Consider the following 21480-nt stretch of genomic DNA (forward strand, 5'->3'; position numbering starts at 1 on the left):
CAGGGTTTTTGTGGTGGCCTGGTTGACTCATGAACCCAGTAGGCCTATTCCTGAATGAGACACTCTATCTCAAACCTAAAATGAGAAGTGGCATTGGATTTTATGTTGTTATTCGAGTGTGAATGGCATACAAAATTTGTTTAGTTTAGTTAAAATTTAGTATGTTTCTTTCAAAATTATCAAATTCTGCTTTCAGCTCAAAGTGAACTGCTTCTTGGCAAGACTGTGCATAAAAATGTTGGAATAAATTAAATAAGACATATAGGTCTCACCATTTATGAACTGTGCATTCCCTGTGTGAAGACAGACTTTATTTTAATGTGATTTTTGGTGTCTCTTATGAACTGATATTTTCTGTGAATCAAATGATATATGAGCCCTTTATTTATCTATTTATTTTTCTTTCTCTCTCCGTTAGATCTCAGAATTAAGAATAAAAGACAAACTTAAGTCACAAAGGTTACGATAGTTAATGATAAAATCTCTGTTGATATCGATGATTTTTGTGCATCTGCACTGTCATGATAATACGAGAGTGTGGTCAAAAGAGAACATCAATTCTCAGGGTATTATGGAATGAAAGCTACAGCTGTAGCATATTTTTGCTGATATGTGAACTTCTGACCCACAATCCTTTTCAGGTGGCTTCCTGCTGCTGGATGGACAGTCATTCAAGGTCAAAGGTAACTGGGAGCTCCCCGGGGAGAGTGTCCGCTTCAACTATGACTACTGGTACCAACCCTACCACAACGTCATGATTAGTACCGAGTGGGGCGCCCCCAAGGCTTTCTTGAAGGGATTCGACCCCGCTGACTATGCCAATGGTAAGATCTGGTGTGCTTGCATGCATGTGGTGGCAGTGATAGCTACAAGTGTGACGGCTGATTGTGATAGGTAGACAGATCAGAAAAGTGATGATCGATGCTTTGTAGGAGATCCATTTCGGAAAATGGTAGATGATTGAGAAAATAACCTATTCAGTACTGAATTGTGAAATCCCAATAGGCTTATTAATACACAGGCCACCATCAGGTTCCTGTAGGAAACAAGTTAATGTAAGTAGCTGCCTTTCCTGTTGTAACAACATTAAACAGTGATATCAGCAATACATTGTGTATGGTCTAACTATTTGCCTAAAGTGACCTCTGCCATGTTTGCCCTGCTCTTTAAGAAGATCCTGCCATTATTGTTATACCCCCTGCATTTCAAGATACCCAGTTTATTCACCTCTTGAATGAGGAGAGATATTGTGGAGAAAAACATCTTTTGTTCAGGGATGTCCGTACCATATATGTCCTGGATTGTGGATGTTAAATAAGAATTCAGTGTCTTTTGCAAGTTATCTTTCATATGTTTCATAAACACACACTCTGGCCAAAAGTTTTCCCATCAAAGACATATCTGCCTGAAGTTCAGTTCTTATGGCTCAATCCAGTACTTGGAATTGTAACCTCATCTCTAGGTAAATAAGATGTCATGTTCAATTAGTCAGTCTATTGCAAACAACTGGGAATTTTATGTATTGTTGTTGTTGTTATTATTATTATAATCATCGTCGTCATTATTATTGTCATTATCATCATCATTACTTATTGGACCAGATAACGAGCATAATACACATCATAAATATTACGGATATTAAACTAAGCTACTGAGAACATTACAAAAGGATACACACTACTTTATAACACAAATAGATAGAGGCAAAGATTGTGACAATATGTGGGGCAGGGCACACAAAAGTAAAGTCATTTACTATTATCACCTGTAAGCATATGAACCCACACATGTTGCGCGTGCCCCTAGAGAACACTGATGAAATACATGCAATTTTCAGACTTAATGTATACACGCTAATATGATTACAAATATTGTATCTTAGATACCTTCTCATGTATTACCTGGTATGTTTTTGTCATTAAGCGTTTCATACAGTTGGATCTAACAAGTTCATTCTATGATTTGATAGGTCTGTACGGGAAGAGCATCCACGTGTGGGACTGGACCACCCACAAACACCTGCAGGAGATCAACCTCGGCGATGACGGAGGCATTCCCCTCGAGATCCGCTTCCTCCACAACCCGCGGGCCGCCGAGGGTTTCGTCGGCTGCGCACTGGCCTCCACCGTCTATCGCTTCTTCAAGAATCCCGTGAGTGGCTTTGTGCTCTTCTAGCTGTGCAGGATGGATAATGTCTGGAAACTAGAAAGAGATTGAGACTGAGAATATGACTAGAGGATTTTCATTATCTATCTCATTCTTCCACACTTCATTTCAGGCCATGTTCGAGTAAAAAGTGCAGTTACACATGCAAAACAACTAACCTGCCAAAAGATACATCATTCTCTTTTCGTCATTACTTTGTTCAAAATTGTTCTATGGCAGTCCATCTAGTTGCCTCTGTGCCTGAAGCTGCACTGTACAATTCATGTGTAGTGGAACTGAGGCTCTCATGCAATGTGTATTGTTTTCTTTGGATGATGCAAAGTAGAATGATAAGAGAAAGATGATATATTTATTTTATATGACATAATTCGTGCATATACTTCATATTATATTCGGGAAAAAAACGGTCCTTATCAGATGAATGAAAGACAAATCGACAACTTGTACCGTTTTGAATCATGTTTTCTTTATTCTTTTTTGATGATGGAAATAAACAAACTATTTAATTGAATTGAATATAATGATACCCTGAAAATTGTGCAGCATGCATTGAAGGATTTTGACTTTGTAAGTGTTGATGGCATACCTGAGAGTGTGGATTAAAGGCATCTGGGCTGTAGAGAGTAGGATTGCAAGTGAAAGATGGCATTGTTACAACTGGAGATAGGACATTGTATGGGTGGCATTGTTAGTGGGATTTTTCAGTAATCATAGAGGAGAATACTTTTCCTTTGTTGTATATAATCATCTCGAATGTTCCACTTCCCCTATATGTCTGCTGCAATTGTGTTTGACAGGAGAACGTTACAGATTTCTTTCTTTTTTCACATCTAGAAAAACATGAAATCATATAATATTAGTTACCACTTTATATACTGGATTCATTTTAGTCATGAACAAAATGAATTAGTGGTATAAAGATGCACTGAATTAGGAAAAATCATATTGAAGCAATTTAACTTTATATGGAAATCATGAAAACTGATCAATGACCAAAAATAGAAACATATCCCACGACTTATCTTGGTCTTCTTCATTCTGACCTCGTGCGTGTGTGTGATAATGAAAGAGCAAACAATAGTGTGCCAAAGATCAAGACTCATAGTCAAAGTTAGTCAACTGCATTGGTAGGAAAACGATTTTATTACGAAGCATGACTGTGCTAGTTCAGGTCATTTGAACAGTGACAAAAGTGTACACAAAGGTGTTTGTACAACATTACCAGCGCACTGATTGCGAAAAACCAACAATGGATGGATGGGATAATGAGCACAAGCACAAAATGGTCTTTTATGCAAACTCAGCAGATTTAGCAATCCAGGGCAACTAGCTAGGCCTTGTTCTCAGTTGAGTTGGTACAAAGTGTAAGAGATATTGCTGTGTGTGCCATAAATTTCATGATGATTGTTACCCTTTATTTTGGACAGGTTCATTGATATTCGTAAAATCAACCAAATCTTGCCCTTATGAGATAAATATGTATATTGTCTCAAAAGGTAGGGGTTGGGGGAGGGGAAGAACCAGCTTTGCTTCTTGAAAAGGGATGGTGTATATGTTTTTATTCCATTCCTTTGGTTATTCTTTAATTGAAAATTTCACTACTTGTGACTTTGTGTCGCAAGTCAAAACGAAATGAATGACGTGTAGAATATAGTGAAATATATTCCAAACTGGTGGTATTAGTAGGGAAAGGGAATGGTGTGCGGGAATGAGTTTCATGAAGAGCTTAAGTTTGTTGTTGTGTTGTTGTTGTTTTCAAAATCATATAAATATTTTATATTCATTTGATTTAGTATATTTATGCATTTGTGTGTGAGGGACTTTGTAGAATTGTCTTTGTTCTCTTGTTTTTCTTGTTTATTTTACTTTGTGATGCATTGACATACTGAATATCCATTGACACTTTTCATACCACTTGCAAACTTTGTTTATAATGTATAGTTTCAGAAGAAGTAAAGTGCTAATGCAAGGAGCTAATAGTCACTTCATGGCAACAACTTTTAAAACTATGTGTAATCACAGTGATATTGTCTGAGCAAATACCAAGCATTGAATACACACCTCGCAAGAGAGGAAGATCCGAATGTGGTGGTAAAACAAGGATCTCATGCATTTAGTCTGAAATCTGACTTGAAGGAATTAGACCTTTATTTCTTTGTATGTATGAATGGGGGAATTAAACCCTGATTTCATGTAGAGTTAGTCTATGAAATCAGTCCTGAGGGATGTATATCTCCTTTGATGCATGAATATGGTAGTTAATCCAGAATTTCATGCAGCTAGTCTGTGGAATCACAGATCTGATTTATGTATGTTTATTTTTAAGTAAGAATGTGGCAGTTAATCAAGAATTTCACACTGCTAGTATGTGGAATCAGATCTGATGTATAGAGAGCCTATATTTCTCTTAAAGTATTGAAGAATGTGGCATTTAATCCAGAATTTCAAACAACTGGTCTGGGGAATCAGATCTGACTAATGTATATTTCTTTTAGAGTAGGATATGACATTTAATGCATATGTGTCGGTCTGTTGTACAGCAAAACATCCTATCATATAAAATTCTCAGGATGAAGCCTAAAAAATAAGGGAATATCTTTATTTTTCTCAATAAACGGTAACTGTAGACAGTTTAGTATGGAAACATTTTTTCCCCCCATAATCGTTGTTCACATTTGGTTTATTTATAATAGTACTTAACTTCGATTATACGGATTTAAATTTCAACAGTGGTTGTTTCTATCCCTAAGTCATATTTCAGAACTATTTTAAAGCACTAATGCTGGGTTTCTATTTCATCTGCAAATGATAAATTATGCCTTCAATGTATGAATTGTGATGATAATTGTTCCACCACTCCAGGAGGGAAGCTGGTCGGCTGAAAGGGTGATTGCCGTCCCTCCCAAAGCTGTAGACAACTGGGCCCTGCCCAACATGCCTGGTGAGTTTCTGACCTTTGGAATACTACCAGGTCATTGAGTAAACATTACATAATGAGATTTTAAATATTGGAGTTAGGGAGAGAGAAAATGAGAGAATCCTGAAGTAAGAGAGAGAAAAAAGGTAGATGCTGGTAGACAGAAAGATAAAGAAGGAGGGTGAGAGAGAGAGAGGGAGGGAATTAAAAGGAGGAGGGAGAGGGGAAGAGGGATTAAGTCAGAATCAACCCAATCCAAAGTTAGGAGAGAATGAGAGACTCTGTTAGCGGTATAATCTGAATTGATAGCATTATTTGCAATAGATTTGTACACTAGGTGACATTCAGCAAGCTGAGGTACGTGTCAGAAAGAATTTAACCTGAATTGTAAGTCACATTACTGAGTGGGGCCAGTCGTGATCCAGTGATATTCACTGATGACTGGTGATTGAACCATGACAAGATTGGGTGAATTAATTGAAGCTCCATGATTACTGTATACGCAGAATATTTCACTTGTTAGGTTTTTATGTCTGGCTGAGGTATGGGTCAGAAAGAAATCCGAATTGCAAGTCACATTACTGAGTGGGGCCAATGATCCAATGATATTCACTGATGACTGGTGAATGAACCCTGACAAGATTGGGTGAATTTGAAGCTCCATGACTTCTGTATATGCAGAATATTTCACTTTTTAGGTTTCTATTTCTGGCAGATTTCGAGAGTCTGATGCTATTCGCAAATAAAAAAACAGCCAAAAATTTTAACTGTGATCCAGACATGAGTGTGACATACACTCATACATTTCTCTGTTCAGTGCTGTTCTCCACAATCGCGAATTTTAACCACCCCAAAATTGTTTGAAAGTCCCGATTCGTTAGAAATTAGACTCGCTAAATGTATGGTGTATACAGTATCATTTCAAATGAGAATCTATGTCTGTCATGCCAGTTTTGTAGATCAAGAGGTGCATCAAATCAGTTAATGATTGAAAAATACCATCAAAGTTCAATAGAGTTAGTTTGTAAAAAAGTAGGAAAGGAGGGGGGGGGGGGAGGAACAGATACTGCAGAAAGCCAGGTTATCACACAAAATGGAAAAATACATATGTTGATAAAGAAAGAAAAAAAGGGGGATGTAGTGCTGACTACATCAATTCATGTCCAATGCAAACTGTGAATCTTACAAGTCATGTACGTACTTTGACAGTGAGTTACGGAAGCTTTTGCATGTTTTATTGTCACTCTAAAGAAAAATGTTAGTTTGCTTTGCACAGGTATTCATCAGAAAACAGGCTTAAGATAGGAGCCCCTTACCTGATAGCCACTATTGAAACTAGGTATAAGTCCTGCGAAACAATAGCTGAATGATTTCCACTCATTGTGTGTTTACCCTGAGATCTATTTGTCAGATAAAGAACAACTCGACACAGGTATTTGTCCTTATCCAGTGTACCAGTGATTCTTATTCTGTGATGTAACCCTTTGTGTAACCACGTGTATGGCTCATGCTGATTTTATTCTTATTCAATTTCTTTTGAGGGGGAGACTGCATGATATGCATGCCATTTTCCTTCAGATCTCTTGAGAAATAGAAGTTGGAGCGAAGCGAATGGGGGGGGGGGGGAGGGAGATATTGAAAGCTATAATGCTTCTTAAACAGAAAATTCTCACTTTGCTGCTACAATTCAGATCTTTGATAGTACAAGTCAGATCCTCCACATTCACAAATCCAATGGTTCTTGTGTGATATAGTCAGCAAAGGAACTATACCTCATTGGAGAGAAATTTATGAAAGAGGCTTTTGAAATAGCGTTAGGCATACGTAAAATTAAACTATCAAATGTCAATATGTTGTATGCCGTAGTGATATGGGGACCTGGAGGTCATCATCTTGATCATGTGATTGTGACCTTGCTAGCAAAGACATTTTTTGTCCTATCACATTGTGAAGCCAAAAATTAAATTGCTTTTCAAGGGTTGGATACTCACTGTCCTAGAGGATGCTTTGCAATGAAAATTTTTATGTTTATTTTGATCAAAGGTGTGGAAAAAATACTTAGTATGCCCTTTGAGTATATTTGCAATTGGTTTCATTTCTACACCAAACAAATGATAAGTTTTCATCACGTAAGTGATGCAATAATTGCAGAGAAGAACTTGGCTTTGCCATTACAGTACCCATCTAATGACGTGTAAAAAATCACCAATTTTCAACTGGACACAACCTTTTACTGTGGCCAATCAGTTCAAGCTTTTAATGACAATGCATGAATACAACAGTGATCAATGATTTATTTTTGATGAAATCGTTTTCGATCTTGATTGCATCGACAGGCCTCATCACTGACATCATTGTCTCCATGGACGACCGCTTCCTCTACATCAGCAACTGGTTGCATGGTGATCTGCGGCAGTATGACATCACGGACACTCGCAACCCAAAACTGGTCGGACAGGTGAGCTGGGTGGTCCGTGCCTAATTGTACCTCAAGATGAAAGATCTTAAGTAGAAAAGTGCTGGGAAGTTGGTTGTGTAATGTATAGTGTAGAAGAAGAACAATGAGAATTTCCCCGACAGATTTAATGTGGGTCTGCAGTTTGCCAATGTCTATGATAGAAAAACTGAAATGCAAGACTCCTCCTCCTCCGACAGTCTCAGCAATGATGAGGTGTACAAACTTTGGGCTAAGAGTGTAATTCTAGAGTGGGATGCCAAGTTTCCTCGGGTCTGTTCTGTGAGATGCAAACCTTAAAATGCGTAGGAGCTTCAACAGATTTGAATACATTGTTTATTTCAACATGAATCTGTATTTTTCAGCCAGTGTCTGGAGGTAGAATCTCCCAGGAGAGCAATACAATGTATTTGAAGACCTAGGGTAAATAACTAGTCCACTTCCACAAAAAACTTCTTAACCCATTCCTCCCGCAATTCTCTGAGAACCTTCAGTGCCCCCAAAAGAGATTTGACCTTTTAGCGGTTAACAAAGAACAGACAGGCTTGTAACCTGTCTTGTGCGAAAGCAAGCGAGCAATACATGTAGCCCCTTCCCATAGTCAACATACTGCTCGTGCCATTGAAAAATGCAAATTGTCAATCGGATGTGAGATATGAATAGAGCATGCACAGGCCTTTTTCATTACACACTTAGATCAGAGTAATTTTTGTGGTCAGCATAACACGAATAAGCATGAATTTAGGTCACAAATGTGGACATTCTTTTGTACGTATTGGGAACCTGGTATACCAGGCTCCCATTTATGAGTTGACACAATGAGAAACTAGTATACCAGCTAGGCTATCGTATGGAATGGGTTAAGAGATACCGTAGTAAACTCGCGGGCTGGGGTATCATCTTAACAATGGAATCAGTCCTGCAGTCAATTCAATCCACCTGGAACTATGGGAACATGGAGCTCTTTCATGTTAACTGCGAAGATATGTGAACTTTGAGCCTTTGCCTGGGGCTTCTATATACATGAGTGCAGTACTCCTCTGTTTAGAAACAAATTTGTATGAATGTGGGTATAAAAGAATTTTCAGTGATAATTACGTATGAATAGGGAAGAATGTTTGGAGATAAGTACGGGGTATGTATGAATGTAGGTAGGGAAGGATGTTTTGAGACAAGCATGTATGAATATAGGTAGAGAAGAATGATTGGAGGTAAGTGTGTATGAATGTAGGTAGGGAAAAAATGTTTGAAGAAAAGTATTTATGAATGTAGGTAGGTAGTAGGGAAGAAGGTTTTGAGATACTTGCGTATGATTATACGGTTGTAGGTAGGGAAGAATGTGTAGAGATAAGAATGTATGACTGTAGGTAGGGAGGAGTCTTTTAAGGCAAGTACATATGACTGTGGGTTAGGGGAAAATGTATGAATGCTTGGGAGCAGATACAGTTGTGCATGTACAAATAATACACTTCAGCAGTTAATTGCTAATCTTTACAGAGTCATTTGACAACCGATCTTTCACTAGTGAAACTTTTTTTTTCCTTATGTGAAATCGAATAATTTCAGATTTCAAATAATACCATGGGCAAGAAATATTTACATATTGTATGTAAACAGAATTGGAAGGAATTGAGATTACCATCACACTCAAAGTTGGCAGTTCGTGATAGCAAAGCCCTGTGGCACTTTTATGGAGATATTAGCTGATACTTTTGCAGGCTCATAAGTGGAATCTGTTGGCTCTGAAATCACCTTTGCATTTAATGTGTAGCCTGCTACATGAAAAACAAACAACCAAACAAACAAACACCTCTGCTGTTAGAGATAGATGGCATATAGCATTGTGCACTCTATCTGCGATGCCACAGCCACTAAGAAGAAATGGTAGAAGTAGTAGTAGTAGGAGGAGGAGGGTAGTAGTAGTAGTGGCAATAGTAGAAGTAGCAGTAGTGTAGTAGTAGAAGTAGTTTTGGTGGTGGTGGTGGTGGTAATTAGTAGTAGTAGTAGTAGCAGCAGCAGCAGTAGTAGTAGTAGTAGTAGTAGTAGTAGCAGTAGAAGTAGCAGTTGCAATAGACAGAGACTCCAACTCTCCCGTTTTCGACGGGAGATCTCCCGCCGAAAACCCATTTTTGCAAAATCTCCCGTTCTCCCGTTTGAGATTTAATTTCTCCCGCCCTGGCTCAATGTCTCCCGTTGGAAAGGATTTCTCACTTATTGCTGTCGTATATTGCAAAAATAAGCCTCAGATAGCACCAGAGAGCATCTGTAACCATAGGAACTTCGCGTTTCCCACACATAAACTTGGAGTCTCCCGTTTGCTAGGGGTTTCAGGCGGGAGAATCTCCAGATCAGAAGGTGCTTCGGGTTGGAGTCTCTGTATAGAAGCAGTAGTAGTAGTAATAGTAGTACTAGCAGCAGCAGTTGCAGCTGCTGCCATTGTGCATTTTTTGTAGACTTGTGGTCATCAGTTCTAGGACGTGTCTTATCTTTGTGTCCAAACCAGGTCTTTCTTGGAGGGTCCATCGTGGCCGATGGGCCAGTCAAGGTGACCAAGGACGAGGAGCTGACCAGCCAGCCCCAGCCCCTCTTCATCAAGGGTCGCCGGGTGACGGGAAGCACCCAGATGGTGCAGCTGAGTCTGGACGGGAAGCGACTCTTTGTCACCATGTCACTCTACAGTAACTGGGACAAGCAGTTCTACCCTGACCTCATGGAGTGAGTCTGGCTGACCATACCTTCTAGCCATTGTTGTTGTTGTTGTATGTTGTTGTTGTTGTTGTTGTTCGTCTACTTCTTCCTCTTCTTCTTCTTCTTTGTTCTTCTTCTTCGTTCTTCTTCTTCTTCTTCATGTTGCTGTGTTTTGTTGTTGTTGTTGTGTTTTGTTGATGGCAGAGACTCCAACCCAAAGCACCATCTGATCTGGAGATTCTCCCGCCTGAAACCCCTAGCAAACGGGTGACTCAAAGTTGATGTGTGCGAAGCGCGAAGTTCCTAGGGTTCTAGATGCTCTCTGGTGCTATCTAGATTCTAAGGCTTATTTTTTCAACATACGATAGAAACAAGTAAGAAATCCTTTCCAACGGGAGACAAAGAGCCAGGGCGGGAGAAATTAAATCTCAAGCGGGAGAACGGGAGATTTTGCAAAAATGGGTTTTCGGCGGGAGATCTCCCGTCGAAAATGGGAGAGTTGGAGTCTCTGTGATGGTGGTGGTGGTGGTGTTGTTACTGTTGCTGTTTTCTTCTGCATTTGCCTTTTTCAATCCTGAAGATTCTTGGAAATTGTGTGTGTGTACATGTGTATGTGTGTGTGTATGCTTAGGGGATTGTTCATGTTGAAGTGCCATGATGTAGGGTGCATGAAGGTACGGGTAAGCGCACTTTCATATGTAACCAGTGCCATCCATCCATTAGATGGTAATAGATGATGCCGTGACACTGTCTTTTGGCAGGTTGTTCCACTGCCTCACTGTGCAGGAAAAGAAGAATTATATGCACTGTTTAGTCCTGGAGCAGGGTATGATAATAGCCAAGTGGGTGTAAGTTCCTTGAGAGTCTGGTTGATGGTGGTATGCATTGACTTGTGTTGAAATATACGGGTACAAGGGAGTAGTGTGTCTTCTAGATCCTTTCTTTTTCTGTCTTTCCTCTTTTTCCAAACTAGCTGTACATCTTTGAGGGTTAAAAGGTACAATTGTTGGCAAAAGACAGAAATTAAACAAACTTGATACATAGTCAGAGATAATCACTGCATTTTGAAGCATGTGTGTCCATCATTAGGACCAATGAAAGAATGTACCTCACAGGGACTTGTAGTAAAATTCATAACCAGTGTTAGATTCTTTTCAATTTAAAGTTCCACACTCTCTGTACATATGAGAACAATATACTCATGAGAAAAGTGAGAGTCCTTGCCCCTTTAATCCAGTTTTGAGTGTTACATTTACATGGTGACAGTTCAATTTCTCCATTTCATCACACACAAAGTTAATGGAGATTGGACATTGAAGGTTAAGGTACTACATTGTTTCATTTCAGTCAATTTGCAAAAGAAAGAAAAAAAAACTGTTTGATGAATTCCCATACATGTCTATGTGAATCTATGACTTTTATTTTCTTAATGTTTCTATGCAAAGATTCTCACATCTCATAAGAGAGAGAAGAAAAAAGTAGCATGTGTCACGAAGAGGGATAGGCCCTATAAAGTTGACTCCTATCGTAGAGCAGTGTCGAAGATGGCATCTCGTTACCATGACGTTTCATCTCCCTCGTTTCTCCTCCAGCACCGGCTCCGTGCTCCTCATGATAGACGTGGACACGAACAAAGGTGGCCTCAAGGTCAACCCAGACTTCCTGGTAGACTTTGGAAATGACCCCGATGGCCCCGCCCTGGCCCACGAGATGCGCTACCCAGGAGGGGACTGCACCTCGGACATCTTCATCGTCGACACAGAGTCGCGTGAAGTTCAGTCCCAGCTGTAAATTCTGCCTCACAGTAAAACCATGCTTCAAATCACAAGGCTAACTACAAGGCCGCTGTCTTGGTTGAGATATTTCCAAGGCAGGACTAAATTCTAGTATTGATGGCAGCTGATTGCAGGACAGTATGTGCTATGACAAGATCAGACTGCCCTGTCCCTTTACATCTGGAAAAATAACTTTTGTGAACTCTCTTACGATACTTATCTACAAGTACACATGGCATCTTGTTGTCTTCCAAAGATCCTTTGAGAATCCGTCAGTGACTATTGCATTGACGCCCTGAATTAAATGAAATTAAAAAAAAAAATCAAAGAACAAAATATATTGTTCTGGGTCATTATTTTAAAGATTCCAAGAGTATTCTGCTCTTCACCTCTTCCAAAGTTCTGCTTTAGCAGTTATCTACCCCAGACATCACATTCCTACTATCCAAGATTAATCCACCCGAGATGTACTCTTATGTTTTGTGTATATGTAAACCATACTGTAAAAGTGGATATTTTCGCATGACTAATTTTTCGCACTTGGCCGGGTAAGAAGAGTTTTGCATGTTTTTAATTCCACGGAATCGAGATATCAACTACTGGAACATATGGCACGCAAAAATATTTGCACGCTTTAATTTTACCCGCTAACTTCTGGTTGCGCAAAATGCAAAAAAAAATTCAGCATCGCGAAAATTTCCACTTTTACAGTTAGTGTAGCATGTCCCTGTGGATGACAAGCTTCCTGCTTTGTGCATCAGTGAATTGGAAGAAAAATTTTTATAAGAGGAGATCAGGATCATGTCACACAAGTCCTTGACTGAATCGGGTTTTTTTTTGTATTATCCATGTTAATCTTTGGTTTTTGATATACACGGCTCTCAACATCATTCAGAGTGTACTCACAGTATGTACTCAAATATATGCACATATGGCTCCTCGATATTTTTGCTAACATTATATTGTGTGTACTAGCTATGCGAACTCAAATTAGGTTTATATCAAACTGTTATTGTATGTGCATAATGTGTGCATTAGTGGTTAGGCTTATTACTAATATTATGGGATCAAAGAAAACTGTTTTTCAATGAAGAGTGTGAGAAATGTATCTCATAGATTTAACAAATAGTGTGTCAGTCCTAACTCACTACATATTGCCATGTTAATCACTTGAACGATGGAATGATGATTGAATTTGAAGCTCACTTATACTCCTGTAGATATACATGGAGAAAGTCTTTCTTGCTTTTTTTTTCCACACGTGGATTCCTTTGCCTTTCTTTCTTTCTTCTTTGTTTTTTGTGTGTGCGTACTTACACTGTATATCGACAAGAATCCATGTTGGTCGCGTTTTGATATATACAGTATATCTTTTTTTTTCTTGTCATGAAGAGCCAAGTAGTTTTTGCTAGACACTTAGCTTAATGTTGACGTACGATCATGATCCTTGTTTGACATTGGTACAAATGTAAGGAATTTGCAGAAATGCAAATGTAACATGCACACACACCTATTTTGTACTGCTTGTGAAAGTGTTTGACCACAAAATGTTGGATGCAGCCAGGAGTTCGTTACCAATAAGCGATTGCTCCGACTATGAGAATTGAATTACAGTCAATTGTGGGGTATTGCGCATATGATACATTCTTCCACTTTCTCCAAAAGAATGATTGGGGCATGAATTGTGTTCAGGGACATGATCTTGCTTTAATCTGCACCACATGAAGCATTTTATTTTCAATGAAATTTTCTATGAAAAAGAGTGAAAGAGAAAGTATTCAACTGTTATGAAAAAAGTGACTTGTTTGAAAGGCTGTGTATGATATGCTTTGAATGAAATTCACTGGGGATTTAAAAAAAAAAGTACTTGCACTAAGCAACTGGAATATATTAGCCTGGATATGCAGGGCAAAAAACAAAAACAAACAACAAACAAAAACAACAACAAAACGAATCAACGACAACAAAAAATAATAAGAATAAAATGAAAAATAAGAATAAAATGAAATAATTCTTTATATTCTTTGTCACTCTGCCACATCCAAAAATTGTTAAACTACATGGCCAAGATGCAATCATGTAATGAAAAAAATGTATTGCCACAGGGAAAGTTTCATTTGGAATTTGACAATAGGTCACCTGTGTGCGAGGCGATATATCCTCATGCGGCACAAAATATCCTCATGCTGCACAAAATGAAAAAAAAAAAATAAGCAAATCACATTAAGCTAAGGGAAATTAGACATTTAAGGCCTGAAGGTGTATTTTTATAAGACATGTATCATGAAATGACTGTTTGTGTCAAGTGGTGTAGCAGGGATGCTTTAATTACAATGTAATTTGTTGTCACGGGTATCCATTGATATATCTGTACTTGTTATTGTATGCTATTCAATTGTACAATTTTATATTTTTCAATTACATCTCTATCATGAAGCTCTACCTCTGTTCACTGAGTTTTTATCAATTTCATCCATATGAATGTGACTGTTTGAAAACCTGTCTTCCTGTCTATCTACTTACCTATCTATCTACTATCTATCCTGTCTATCTACTTACCTATCTATCTATCTATCTACTTACCTACCTATCTATCTATCTATCTATCTATCTATCTATCTATCTATCTATCTATCTATCTATCTATCTATCTATCTATCTATCTATCTATCTATCTATCTATCTATCTATCTATCTATCTATCTATCTATCTATCTATCTATCTATCTATCTATCTATCTATCTATCTATCTATCTATCTATCTATCTATCTATCTATCTATCTATCTATCTATCTATGATACAGTGCCCTCCCATTATAACGAACACAGTTATAACGAAATTCCGGTTACAATGAAGTAAAATTCAGGCCGCAAAATTATCAACTCTATGTTTTTTATTGCTTATTTTTTCTGTTACAACGACATTTCAATATAACGAAAGAAAACTGCCGCTCCCAAGGACTTCATTATAACGGGAGTCCACTCTATCTATACTTATCTATTTATCTTGCTATCAAGCTATATTCATCTATCTCTCAAATTATCTAAATCTATCTAATTACAATAACTTGTCATGGGACTTTTTTCCATTGACTTTTTTTTCTTGACAAGACTGCATGGTATAACATACAAATGATTCCACGAGGGAGGTGTCAAAGGAGGAGTGGCAGCTCTTCTTCATCCATGAAAAAACATGTTTGGGTTCTATACTAAAGCATTATTATACTAGGTGTTACAAAAAAACATTTCCCACTTTTGATCCTTAATAGTTCAAAAACTACGCATCAGTTAACACTGACATTGGTAAGAGCAATAGCTGAATAGAGTGTACAATTTTGTTGGTGGTAATTTAAACATGAAAGCATAAATCAGTTTCATTAAAGTCAAGATTTATTTGTAAGTTAAGTTTCAGATTTTGCTCCATTTTCGACCCTCTGTACAAAACTTTCAATTTTGCACAGGGGTCAATGGGTGTGTATGGGAGTGTGTGATTAACACCCAGACAATGGTCGTGAGCAATGGGCAGGGTCTGAATGCTCTATTACATATTCATGGGAAATTCTACTATCACAGCTAGTCTTTATTCATCCTAAAATGTAGTGTATGCAAGCTCATGAAAACATGTGCTTACTTTTTCATGTGCATGCATTTTACCCTTTGCCATGAATTGAGACTAGTAGTGCCCAGGGCAACCATTATGAATTACTAATAAAGCATTCATGTGCCTTGGAGCAAGAGACCAGAAGCCTAGTCAGCAGGGCTCAGAAAGGTGGTATTCGAAGTATTCATGTCTATTGTTCAGGGTCATTGTAAGCACACACTAGGCGTTTCCACATCAGCCCGATGTTTCGAAATAGCGCGCTATTTTCTGACTTGGGGGAAATTGGAAAATATCTCGAGCTTGGACTTTCATCGGGCTGATGTGAAAACGCCTAATCACACACACATCATCGGTTCCTGTGTAAAGTTCAATGTAGTACACAGGGTTCAAATTTGACCAAAATATGAACTTAACTTAAAAATCAATCATGGATTTAACAAAACCGGTTAAAGCTCTCATTCAAATTACCTTCAACAACATTGTACACTATTCAGCTATAACTCATATCAAGAACAGTGTTATCTGATGTAGTTTTCGAAATATTAAGGATCAAAAGTGGGAAATGTTTTTTGTAACACCTGGAACAAAATAGTGAATGTGATGGTACAAGATTTTGCACGAGGTTAAAGATCGAGGTGCTCTATTTAAATTGTCAAAGCCACGTTGAATATTGCGCCTCATCTTTCATCGAGTGCGAAATCTTGTTCCATTGCACGAGTAAAGACCATACACTTATTTGTTTTATACAACACCTCGTACATCAACAGATGTGGTCCACACAGATTATTGAATTTAGCACCGAAATGGCAACCATTTTCTGTGAAAGGCCGATGAGTGTGCAAACTGCACCAGGAAAGGGGGGGGGGGGGGGGTGTCTTTTCGGCTTTGAAAACGGTAGTCCCGATTACTCACTCATAGTTAAGTGCATAACTACTTGGCAGTGTCACACAGGACTTCAAAGGAGAGCACTTACAGTGTAGATTCTACTCCATCTGTAAAACCTCCCTGATTGCAGAGAACTGCACTGTATTGCCACCATCAAAGGTTTACCAACAAAGCTTTACCAACAATTTTACCCCCACCCCCTGGAATAAGTTCCATAAACTGTGTGATAAAAATTGATAAAGTTACTTCACAAACACAAGCAAACTCTGACAAGTATACACTTGAAGGCATTTGCAAACACACGCACACAAACACACAAAACTATGACTGTGTGATATGCTGCAATGAAAAGGCAAATGACGGGTCTCGTAATTTTCCCAAACATTTTATTACAAGTAGACTGGCCTTATCAAGTGGCCATATAACACATCTGTACAACCATAATAATATTCTTGCTTTTTCACATCGTTGTAACACATTTCCATTATTCAGATATTTTTCTTTCATTTTCTGTACCATGAAAAAAAAAAAAATGGCATTGTTCTTCTGCATTCATCTCACAACTGAACAGTCTGAAAAGGCTGAATCGAGAAAATGAAATGGGGAAATGTATCCACATACCCTTAAAAGAAATAAAATCTAATATCAGATTTCTTTTTTACCTTTTTTTAAACCATGGTTCGGCTCATTTATCAAGATTTTCCTTTTGGTAATGGTGAAGTGAACACAACTGAGTATTCATTTCACCCGGGCTTCCGTGAATAAACAAAGAAATTAATGCATTATCATCATTCCCTATTAAAGCTGTGTATATATATACCTATTTCTTTCCCATGTATCAGTGTTTTTACTTGCAAATTTTAGCCATCGTCTCAGAAGTGGAGATTGCCCGATGCCATCATCGGGGCAATCTATGAACGGGACACACCAAGGCATGGACTCGGCAGCTAAAGTTCATTGATACATGCTTGCATGAAAGTCTGCACAACCCAACCGGTTAAACTTGTCAACGGCATCTCTTGGGTCGATTTCAGTACGTACTGGGTTGGATCCTACCCAAAGTGACTTTCTCCCCATGGCTTGCTTCATAATGTTCAACCTCTTTGTCCGTGACTTCATATAGGCTCTCCTACGTAGGAACTACAACAATGACGGCAGACTAAATAAAAAGTGGCGAGGGGAAACAGATTTCCGGATATGCTCGCATATCCACAGAAGGCCCACTCAATTGTCACTGAGGTCGAAAATACAACTTATCCTGACGAACAGATAATTTATATCATAAATAGTCTTTACAATGCTATTGCTACAATCTTGCAAAACCAGATCTTGCCTGGTAGGCCGTAAGAAGCAATGCGTTAAGTAAAAATAAAATACAAGAAAACAAAAATGAAAAAAAAAAGTTTTGCTCCCCTTGATTGAGAAATAAATAGATAAATAAGGCTAAAGTGCATCTTATATCTCTCAAACCTCAAAATCTTACAAGTGGAAGTCTGAAATATCAAAAAATGACAATAGAGTCTTCATCAATCGAAATGTTTCTACAAAATAGAATCAGAGTTCTCATGCCCACCTTTCACCAATGAATCCCTGGACATACTCCTTTGCTTGCGCCTTCATGCAGACCCCTCTTAAATGTCTCTTCAAAGTGTCTCCTATCTACAGCTTGCATCTCAGATTCCATTCTTGAGCCTTTCCACTGTACAAACTTATACCAGCTTGTACAGAAAGACAAAGGTTATATATCACAGATTTGATATGTCACACTCTAAAAACATCATTTTTTTATTTGTATTTCATAGAAAAAAGGATATTTATACAGAGTATTCTGAACCTGATAGTCACATATTTATATGAATGTTTGAAATCACCGTTTGCATTGTCCTGTACAAAAACCTATTTACAAATACATACGCCTGTATTTCGCACGACAGGTACCAGAATGTTGACATAGAATTGATTTACAATGCACATTTGTACAGTTGGACAGGTCACACAGTGAACACTGAACAGCCACTATATACAAGACTTGGTCCACAGAAGACCTTTATAATGATGTCACCACCTTCATTGTCACACCACCCCTTCTGGCTACTCCAGGAACCTAGCAGAGGAAGGGGAAGATCAATAATCAGTCCCCTCCAAAAACAAAACAAAACAAAACAAAATAAAAACAACCCAATTGAATATGGTCGTCATTTTGCTTTTTGCGGAACTAGCAATATTCACACCTACAAAACTATGATTACCGAGACTGAAGTACTTGCTTGTGCCTTTCAATCTCGGTATCTGTTTATGGAGGATATGTCAATCCATCCCTGAATTTCTATGTATTTTCCAGATGCCAGCATTGAGCCAATTAACTTGGCAAAGCCAAAGTGAAATCCACAAAGACCAGACACAATAAATAAGGCAGTGAACAGGAGAAATACAATCATTTAACAGCCCCTCCCCTCCCCCTCCCTTCTTTGTGTGCATCGGCACATACTCAGTTTTTGCCTGTTACCAGCACTGTGCCGGTTGTATGCTTATGGACATGAGCTACTGATGATGTTTCTTTATCCGTGGTAATTACTGGCACTGCTGTCATGAGTGAGTCCTAGGCAAGCATCATGACATTGTGGAATGTAAATTGGTGTGCTTGAAATCAATTTTGGCTAATATTAGAAGAAGACTCGATACAGGCATTCCTCCAGAAAGAGCCTTGAAAACATAACGGTAAAACTCCGAATTTGTACTCCAGCACAATGAAGTTATTCCCAAAAACGGACAGGACTGTAGTGATCAAAATTACTAGAAAAATAAAAATACTGGATCATCATACAAATGCAATGTGCTGCCGAGGTAATGGCAAATGTTGCATGATCTTTGCCAGGCCTTTTGACCTGTCTCAAAGAGACCTGCCTGTTCCATTGGTGGACTAGCAAGCATGACCTCCAACTGATTGCAACCAGCAGAAATCTTCAGCTCCTCCCTGCCGTCATCTACTAAGCCTGAACCACCGGAGTTTGACGGGTGCTGACGGCTGTAACAACCACTACATACCACCATTTGCAGTAAGTGATTTCTTCTGAAGGAACCAGTTACCGGTGGGCAGTGACACAATGGGCGGCTGGAGGGAGTGCACCGAAGATGGCACCAAACAGAATGTGTTCGTGCTCATGGGAAACCCGCACCTCCTGGGGCTGGTCACGACTCTTTACTGCTCTCCTCCTCCGTCCTGGCGATGTAGGTGACTCTGTACTTGTGGTAGACTCCATTGGGACTAGAGAGGTCCACCCTATGGGTCTGGCATGGCACCAGGTTGTCCGTCTGGCCCAGGAACCACTTGTCCACAGCCTCTGACTGGGCCTCTGTCACATGGCTCTCTCTCCACTTGTCGTGCCAATTGTGGAAGCGCCCAGATTTCCTGGCAGTGATCTTCGGATGTGCCTGTGTAACATACAGCAGAGGAAAGTGTCGTGAAGTAGTTAGCTAGTTAGCTTTTGCACTTACAAGCTGTTTAGAGAGTTGAACCTATACTTACAAACTCCAAACTACATGTCTGTCATTTTATCACAAATGTATACTTCTTACTCTCTCGTGCATGCATACTCACACATGATGATCTGCTTGAAATTTGATCTGCTTAACTTCTGAAGATCACACTGAAAATGTGATACATACTTAAAAACCACAAAATGTCATTTTTTTTTTGTTAGTAAATAAAAATGTCACGTGATGAATACAATATTTCGACAGACAAGGAGAGGGCTTTCCATGTGCCAAAGCCCACCAGCAAGATCCCCTTCTTCCCCTTTGGTACTGCTTAGAGGCTCATTATATTCACATACCAAATTATCAAATGTGCAATACGTAATCTTCGAACTTTGCAGTTACGGAAGTACAGAAGCTCAGAATAGTCATACCTCCTTCTTTATGCATGACATCAATAAGCGGTAAAAGACATTTGGAGCACTTTGCACAAAATCAGTTCAGTCTAGTAGGGACAAGTTAAAAGAAAGGGTTGCATTTTCAGTGGCAATGATGTTATTGTGCCGTAATGACAGGAAAAGAACAAACATGCACACTAACCTGTCCAGCTTTGGAGAGTGACTTTCTTCTGTACATGTAGTCTTCCGAGTTGACCACGTAGACCATCTTGTAGGAGTTGAGATTAAACTTGCACTCCATGTTATTCACCATGTCGACGCCTTCCAAGGGGTTCATGACCCCACCCACCACCACCTTTCCTTCCGTCTTCTTGTCCCCTTTGGTCACCACTTTCGACAAGATCTTCCTCGCGTCCTTCTTGGCGACGTTGGCGTCCGTACTCCCACCGATGGCAGGCTTCCCATTCGCTTCCTCCGTCAGTGACTTGGTGTCGGCGCTGGAGTCGGTGTCTTGTGAATTCTCGTTTGTCTTGAAGACAGAGTTTCTGTTGGCATCTGCCTCTGATTCGTGCTTGCTGTCTTTATTGGTGGCGTTTTGGCCGGCCTGGTCTTCTCCTTCCGGTTTCTGTTCCCGCGTTCTTCTCAAATTCCTGGAAGACAATATGAAATGTTGTCACTATCTCAACACCACAGTCCTACCCAGGAATAATTCCAGTGAGTTATCAACCACTACGACACATATATATTTTGCATATCATACATGAACTGAAACATGAAATAAGGCAACAATACGTGGTCAGTAAATACTATCATATCAAGTCACAATTGCATGTTCCATGATGTATTATACTAACGCCTTGCTCTAAAAAAAAACAAAACACAACTTATCATTTAAAAAGTTCACAATGTTGAACTGTTAGCAAACCAGCTCATGACTTTTTTTTTAAAAGCAATGAAGGATACATGTTCTACTGAACTCATAGTTGCAAACTCAGAATGAAATGGACTAGTGATCAAGTGATGCATGAATCTTGCAATCCGCATTAGGACAATCACCCCCTGCTAAATACTGGTTAGTGATAAGGTTGGAGTAAAGATTAGGGTAAGGATTAGGATCAG

General features: G+C 38.9%; 2 protein-coding genes across 2 annotated transcripts in view; one reads left to right on the forward strand and one right to left on the reverse strand.

Moving 5' to 3' along the window:
• The window catches only part of LOC139740306 (methanethiol oxidase-like), a 37097-nt gene extending 22665 nt beyond the window's left edge, over window positions 1–14432 (forward strand). The window contains exons 5-10 of the mRNA XM_071650892.1: window positions 642–824; window positions 1970–2151; window positions 5029–5107; window positions 7420–7541; window positions 10042–10253; window positions 11819–14432. Of these exons, the coding sequence (XP_071506993.1) occupies window positions 642–824; window positions 1970–2151; window positions 5029–5107; window positions 7420–7541; window positions 10042–10253; window positions 11819–12017 (977 nt within the window). The 3' untranslated portion in view covers window positions 12018–14432. The remainder of the gene's footprint in view (window positions 1–641; window positions 825–1969; window positions 2152–5028; window positions 5108–7419; window positions 7542–10041; window positions 10254–11818) is intronic.
• Window positions 14433–16871: 2439 nt separating this feature from the next.
• LOC139740307 (paired amphipathic helix protein Sin3a-like) overlaps window positions 16872–21480 on the reverse strand; it is a 33975-nt gene continuing 29366 nt past the window's right edge. Inside the window, exons 24-25 of the mRNA XM_071650893.1 lie at window positions 20564–21011; window positions 16872–19921 (exon numbers count right to left, since the gene is read on the reverse strand). Of these exons, the coding sequence (XP_071506994.1) occupies window positions 19679–19921; window positions 20564–21011 (691 nt within the window). The 3' untranslated portion in view covers window positions 16872–19678. The remainder of the gene's footprint in view (window positions 19922–20563; window positions 21012–21480) is intronic.

This window comes from Diadema antillarum, unplaced genomic scaffold (genome assembly GCF_040938485.1).
Source record: "Diadema antillarum isolate AM-2024a unplaced genomic scaffold, OU_Dant_1.0 seq00000847_RagTag, whole genome shotgun sequence".
Taxonomy (NCBI): domain Eukaryota; kingdom Metazoa; phylum Echinodermata; class Echinoidea; order Diadematoida; family Diadematidae; genus Diadema; species Diadema antillarum.